The sequence below is a fragment of the Camellia sinensis genome, chromosome 5 (assembly GCF_055761805.1).
Source record: "Camellia sinensis isolate YWXY chromosome 5, ASM5576180v1, whole genome shotgun sequence".
NCBI lineage: Eukaryota > Viridiplantae > Streptophyta > Magnoliopsida > Ericales > Theaceae > Camellia > Camellia sinensis.
In genome coordinates this window covers 143406873-143414688 of record NC_138965.1, presented here as the reverse complement: position 1 = coordinate 143414688, position 7816 = coordinate 143406873, and the positions used below count along the sequence as shown (strand labels likewise).

The 7816-nt window shown below is 40.6% G+C and overlaps 1 protein-coding gene across 1 annotated transcript; it reads right to left on the bottom strand.

Moving 5' to 3' along the window:
* Positions 1-4947: 4947 nt before the first annotated feature.
* On the bottom strand, positions 4948-6861 carry LOC114281507 (uncharacterized). Its single transcript, XM_082872176.1, has one exon. It carries the CDS (start codon positions 6859-6861, stop codon positions 4948-4950), a length of 1914 nt encoding a protein of 637 aa, XP_082728302.1.
* Positions 6862-7816: the final 955 nt, after the last annotated feature.

Sequence of the window (7816 nt, the reverse complement as noted above, 5' to 3'; positions counted from 1 at the left end):
TTCCAGTAGTCGCATCGCACTGCATTGTCATGCATTTTTGTAAATATTCATTCCATTGCATATTTGTAGATATTGCATTGTAGCCTGCATGCATTCATTGCATCACCTTCCGTCTATGGCTTGCGCCTTTCCAGGTTGAGCTTGGTCTGGTATGTGCCCTTACTGTTCATGTTAAAACACAGTTCTGCATGTGTATCACGCCGATTCCACGCTGATATGTTGGTTGAGGGTTGCAGCACCTTTTCTGTGTTACACATGGCTCGTATGTGTACATGCCTTTCCTAGGCAAGATTTGGTTTGGCTTGCGTGCCATATCCATTGTATCCATACCCATTCCATTGCATATTTGTAAATATTGCATTGTAGATTGCATGCATTCATTGCATTGCCTACCGCCCATGGCTTGCGCCTTTCCAGGTTGAGCTTGGTCTGGTATGTGCCCCTACTTTTCATGTTAAAACACAGTTCTGCATGTGTATCGCGCCAATTCCACGTTGATATGTTGGTTGAGGGTTGCGGCACCTTTTCTGTGTTACACATGGCCTGCATGTGTACATGCCTTTCCTAGGCAAGATTTGGTTTGGCCTGCGTGCCATATCCATTACCATCTTCCTAGCATATCCATATGTATTACATTGTAGTGTAATTTTTGCATCCGGCATTAGGATCGTAGTCCTTTCTCCAGCGGGTCGTTTCCCCACTTATGTCAATTCCACCCAATACTTGTTCTTGCGTCTGTCTACAATGCTCATAGTTCAGTTGACCGTTCTATGGTAGGCAGACTTGTTATCTCCATCAATCTATTTGGCATAGGTTTGGTTTCGAACCACTCGTGATTGGATCACGATTCAATTGCTTTGCATGTAGTTTGCATTGTTTCAACTACATTGCATCTTCATTAGCATTGTTTATACATTGTTTTGTATATATTGCATATCATTTTGCATTGTCATGCATGTTGCTAACAATATTGTACCTGTTAAGTTTGTTTTCTTTTCAGGCACGATATTGTATGTACGGTTCATTTGAGGCTGGTGCAACCAGACGAGCCACACAGGTATTGTATCTCCCGAGTGAGACGTATTGAGAATTGCATAATTCTCTTACATCCTTTCTGCATTGTAGTGTAGTTTGGTGTATGCTAGCTTAAAACCGTCGCATGTGTGCTTCGTTACAGATTTCTTTGCATGATCATAAGTTATGCTCGGCTCTGTGCATTGTCTTGCATTTTGCCCCTGCCTCCGGGCGCATATCTTGATTGTCTTGTATGTTTGTCTGAGTCTTCGGCCTTGTCAAAAATGGGTCGTCTCTGGACTTTGACATTCACTCCCGTCATTGTTTTGACTTTCGAGTTCTGTCAAAGAGGGGCAACTGTAGACACCCCATTTTTGACCGTCCTCAAGACTTGGACGTCACCGTTTGAACACTCGGTGATTATCCATGTTTGTGTTCGTTTGGAGTTCCCGGAGGTCTCGGCTCGCGCGCCTTGCCTCAGGATCCCCGAACTCGACCGTTTAGTGTCTGGTTTTGCACCAAACACTTGCATCTTGCCTTTGAGAGGTAGGGTAGGGCTTGTAGACCATCCCTCCCCACCACCGGCAGTGGCTAGAGGCCACCGGCTGGTGTTTGCTGCCACCGGCAATGTATATTGCCGGCCGGCACTGTTTGTTGCCGGTCAGCACTTTTTAGTGCCGGCCGGCACTCTTTTTGGCCAAGATGGCTTTTTTGGCCGGCCGATTGCTGTTCATCTGCTTTTGCAGATATTTTTAGACAGCTGTCTTGCTTTTGCTCCCCTCCATACACGTGTATGGAGGGATCTCCCTCTTGTAAAGCTTGTCTTGTAAGCTTTACAAGACATATAGAGAGAGGCTCTCTCTTGCAACAAAGAAGAAGAAGAGGAGAGGACTTAGGTTAGAGAGAGAGATATTTTGAGAGCAAAAACAGCCATTGTTGAGCTCTTGTTCTAGGGTTTGAGTTAGATACATTTTCTATCTCTCTTTCCCTCTCATTTGTGCACTAGGTGTTTTGTGTCTTACTATTGCACACAAACACCTAGTGTTTCACCTTCCCCTTGGAGCTGAGGTTCTAAAGGGTTTGTTTTGAAGTTTTGGTGTTGGATTCAAGCTAAAGGAGGCCATTGGAGCACCATTTGTAAAGGGGTCATCCAGGGTGAGAATCTAGTCCCATTTTCCCCCATTTTTGCATTGATTTTATACCTATCTTAGAGCTGTTTTTGTGCTTATTGTATAACATAAAAAAGTTCTGTTTTTAGACCCTCTTTATTGTTTATTAAGAGTGTTTTGTTGTTTGAGGGTTGTTGACCCCTCTTAGGCCTTGAAAGGCCTCATTTTGAGCCATTTTGTGCTAGCTCCGGGATTTTGGTGTTGAGGTCTCTTCACCACTGAAATCTTGAGGGATTTCAGTGGTGAAGATGATGCTTTGAAGTCCCAAGAAGGAGAGGGCCACCCCCTCTCCTTGTTGTCCTTGAAAAGGACATATTTTGGCCTCTTGAGAGAGCCTTATGCTTGAGTGTGTGTTGAGCATGTTTAGGATGTTTTTCATGCTTATATATCCATGATATAACATGATTTCAAGTTGGTTTTGGAACTCCATGCATGCTTAGCATAGTTGCCATGTAATGCCTTGTTTATGCCTCAATGTACCTTAGGTTGTTAGCCTTTGTGGGAGCATGTTTTAGGCTTAGTCTTGTGAAGATTATGTGCTTATTTTGCCATGTTCTAGGTCTGTCCTAGGTTGCTTGGGTCGAATTGGGCATGCTTGACATAGCCCCTTTGTATTTGGGCTTGTTGGCCTTGAGTGTGTGCATGTGTAGCATGACATCTTTGCATTGTTCTGGTGACTTGGGATCATCCCACATGCCATTTTAGTCCCATTTCCATGCTTGTTTGATTGCCTTGCATGTCTCTTTAATGCTTTGTAAGCTTGTGTAGCAATGCTCCATGTTTTGGTGCTTATGCATGCTCTTGTTTCGAGTCATTTGAATGCCATTTAAGTGATTCTTGAGGTTTATTTTAGCATGATTTCAGTGCTTATGTTGCATGCTACTTGCTCATGTTTGTCCCTTTTAAGTGTGCTTGAGGGTTGTTTAATTTGTGCCTAAGTGTAGGCCTTCCATCATGTGTATGTGTGCATGTGTTTTGGCTCCTTGTTTTAGTCATTATGGCCACTGTTTTAGGCCTATTTTAGAGTTGCCTAATTCATGTATAAGTCCATCTTACCATCCATTTGCATTGCCATATGTATGCTTGCATGATTGCATAAGTTCATTGCCATGCCATGTTGCATCCTTAGCTTGTATGCCTAGGTTGCATTGCATCTTGCATGCATTCCTTGTCCCTTGATTTGGGTGATAGGGATTGGGAGTTTTGTTTGATTGGTTTGCATTGCATTTGAAATCAAAGTTGCATACTTGGTTCTTTGGGCCATCATACATGGAAATGTGTGATTGGTGGTCCGAGAATCGAGGCACATGCCCCTTTGAGTCATTGCCATGATAAGGGACATGGCTGATGCATATATGCCTTGAATTGTGCTGCCATGCTTTGCCTTGCCCTCTGTTGCTGTCATTTGCAGATTCTGCAGGAATACTCTGCCGACCGGCAATCAGTTCTCTGCCGACAGATTCAATTTTGTGCCGATGGCCATACCACACTGTCGGTGGCAATTTCAGTCAGCCGGTGGTGATCCTCTCTGTCCAAGGGAGCAGTCCTGAGGTTTTGACAGCCTCCAGAGGAGTGAAGGAAGGAAAACAGAGGCAGCCCATGCATGGTGGCGCGCTTCCCGAGGCGTTTTCCTGTTTTTATTAATTTATTTAATTCGTTAATTAAATTAATTTGTAATATTAATTAGCTTGTGTAGTTAATTAATCTGTAATATTTATTTGGTCCCTCCGAGTGAGGGCAGATCTGTAATAAGTGTGCATGGGTGGTGTGTATGTTTTTCAATCCCCACTTCTTTCTTCCTTTTTACTTACCTGCTTTGATGGTTAGTATTAGGGCACGTTTAATTTAGCATACCTTATGCTATGCATGCGTGCATCCATGCATTTGTATTACATGCATTAGGCTTGGTACATCACGCTAACTGCATTTGTACTTCAATTCTAAACTGAATATGTGATAGTTGCGCATTCTCACATGCCATGTTTAGGATAGCCGAGCCTATTCTAGTAACATTTTGTATGCGATGCATTAGGCACTCAACATGGACTTGGATCATGCATGTTTGCTAACAAGTTCTTTGTTTTGGCACGGAGTACGATGTAAGTATTTATGCTTTAGCATCTCGCATGCGTGTGAGTGTTGCCATGACAGTATGCTTGCCATGCGGCTAAATGCTTATGTGATAAATTGCTTGAATGCCTGTGGGTGAAGGTTGGATTGTTTGAGTTGGAAAAACTCATTGAAATCCGTGTTTTAGCCTACTTGCGAGTAGCAAATTTCAAAGCATTTTCAAAACAAACGGATATGCGATGTTTCTTTCCAAATTGGACAAATCTAGTCTATACTTGTTTGCTGCGCACATAACACAGTAATTCTAGGCCAATAAATGGAATAAGAACACATAAACGTTTTCAAAAACGGATATCATGGTTAGTAGAGGTCGGTTTTCGGACCGGGCGAAAGGGGGTGCTCATAGCTGACCTTCCCCCATCGTACCTAAGCTCCCGAGCCGAGACAACTCCGGTGATGACGGACATGTGGCCTTCGGCACCGAGTCAGGGTTTCCTAAATTTTCCCATTTTAAAAAAATATTTAGGTGGCGACTCTGTATCTGGCAAAGCAGTCCATGTTTGGCACTACTTTTCAAAAAAATCTATTTTCTCAAACGATTTGCCAGATTTGGACTCTTTGGTTCAGATTAAGAACCGCGACAACAAAAATCGCGAGTCCGAACTGTAGCACCGAGGTCCCTCCGCGGGCGTTGTTACACATACCCATCAGGATACCTAATCGATTTTAAGAACTCACAAAAACCTTGTCTTTCCTTTAGGGACAATGTGAACAATGCAATGGGCTTTTCAAAGGACCCATCCGCGCGCCTCTTTAAGTGAAAATCCTTCCTAATTTTCATATCCTCTAAATCCATGCGTGCTTTTTCCGTATCCTTGTTCTTTCCATCAATGCTCAACAAAGTCCCAATTAAATTATCACATATGTTCTTCTCTATGTGCATGACATTGAGGTTATGTCGTAACTTGAGTGTCTTCCAGTAAGGCAATTCGAAAAATATGCTTTTCTTTGTCCAATTCAAGACGGTATTTTCATCCCTTTTTCTTTTTTGGTTGCTTGGATGCTTCCCAAATGGTTTAAATGTTCTTGAATCCAATTGATTTAAAATTTGTTCCCCTGACAACTCCGAAGGTCTTGCTCGATCATCTGCCTTACCACTAAAGAGCTTACTTCTTCGCCAAGGATGGTCTTCAGGTAAGTATCGGCGAGCACCAGTGTATCCTATCTTACTTCTTAACCGTTGTGATAATGCATTCTCATTACAATTGGGACAAGCCAAATATCCTTTTGTACTCCACCCTGACAAGTTACCATATGCAGGGAAGTCATTAATAGTCCACATAACAGTTGCATGCATTCGGAAACTTGCCCCAGTTGAGGCATCATAAGTAACTACACCATCTTCCCATAACTCCTTCAACTCGTCAATTAATGGCCTCAAGTAAACATCAATATCTCTCCCGGGTGCTTGCGGTCCAGGAATAAGCAATGACATCATGGAAAATGGTTGCTTCATACACTTCCACGGTGGTAGGTTATAAGGCATAACTACCACAGGCCACATACTATATGAGTTGCTCAAATTTCCAAAAGGGTTGAAACCATCGGTGGCCAACCCTAACCTCACATTACGTGGTTCTTGGGCAAACACAGCATGTTGCCTACCAAAATCCTTCCACGCCTCACCATCGGCTGGATGCCTTAAGATGCCATCATCAGCACGTTTTTCTTCATGCCATCGCATATCTCCAGCTGTTTTTCTCGACATGTATAATCTTTGCAACCTTGGTGTCAACGGAAAATATCTCAAAATTTTATGAGGTATCTTCTTACCTTTGCCATCATTCATTTTGTATCTAGGCTCCTTACAAATCGAACAATTTTCTAAATTTGCATTTTCCTTCCAAAAAAGAGCACAATCATACTTACATGCATGAATAGGCACATATCCTAAACCCAAATCACGTAAAAATTTCTTCGCTTCATAAAGGGTCCATGGAACCTTTTGATCACTTTCTGGTAAAAGGTCTTTCAATACGCCTAACAACATGTCAAAAGACTTATTGCTCCACTTGTTTAAAACTTTTATATGAAGCATCTTAACGACAAATGATAACAAAGTAAACTTCTGACAGCCAAGGTATAATGGACGACGAGCATCCTCTAACAATTTATCAAAGTTTCGTCCATCTTCTCTTTGCTCATTATCATTCTGCTCACCCTCTTCATCATCAGCAAAAATATGCGCCATGTGACAGTCATCTAACATATCATACAATTCATCTTCAACGTGAAGGCATTCATTGGTTGTCCCTTCATCACCAACACCTTCAATGTCATTGTCATTATTCCACACACGAGGTTGATTGACAGAAACAGTTTCCCCATGGTGCACCCAAGTCTTGTATGAAAGTGATATCCCTTTTCGGATCAAATGATATTCCACATCCTTAAAGGTATGATGTTCAAAATTTAGGCAATCCATACGCGGACAACGAATTCTATTATCTACACCAACATTTGTCATTGCAAATTGGAGAAATGACTTAACCCCTTCTCTATACTCCGAACTCAATCTATTCCTAATTGACATCCAACTCTTGTCCATATTTGGTGACTTATAAAGTGAAGATTATGTTAGGTGAATAAAGCAAAAACCAATTAACTAAAAATGAATTTTATTCCTATTTTGGAGGTTAATTTTTTTATAAGGTGAAAAAGTTATTTATACGCTTTAGGCAAGCATCAAATCTCACATTCCTTCCTATATTATTCAACTATAATAGTTATTGATTCCATTATGGTTGTTTTAGTATTCAATAAGCATAATATTGAACACTACTGCTGTTGCCAAGAAAAGAAGAAAAAAAAATATTAAGAACCAACAATAAGTTGCTGCTGCAACATGAAGCTGCTGCTACAGCACAAAGAACCAAATTATATTAACTGAAAAAATAATATTTTCTAGATTAAAATTTTAAGGGCATCATCATTCTATCATCTGCATCACCACCTAATACAATTAAAGTCATAATGAATGCTCATCTGCATCATATATTTGACAGATTTGTAATTAACGTTCAAAATATATCCTGAATTGTTATTTCCCAAAATATATATATATATATATTGCAAGAAAACAAACAGAATGGAAGACAAGATCGGTTTCTATCTCATTTTTTTATTTTTAATATGAAATTGGTGGTTGATAGGCAATCATCAATCATGTTAACCAACACCCGCGATCTAATTATTGAAGATTTCGCCACTGCCCAATGGGAAATAGTTGCCAATAGAAAAGAGATCCACACAAATGGGATCCATGAACTTGATTCTTTAAATTAATCAGTCTAATAAATCAAATACCAAACTAAAATATTTGTTTAAAACATTTTAAAACAGAGACATCTTAAAACATTTTTATAGTGCAAAAAGGATCACCTAGGACCAACACTATGGATATCCAATAGGGAGAGAGAAAAGAGAATATCCAATATATACATAAGAAAGGAATGGTGGGAATGCTTTTTAATAAAGTGTACAGATATATTGAATGAACCATA

Excerpts from the sequence above, each read along its gene's own strand:
- LOC114281507 (XM_082872176.1), bottom strand. The coding sequence starts at position 6,861 with ATGGACAAGAGTTGGATGTCAATTAGGAATAGATTGAGTTCGGAGTAT.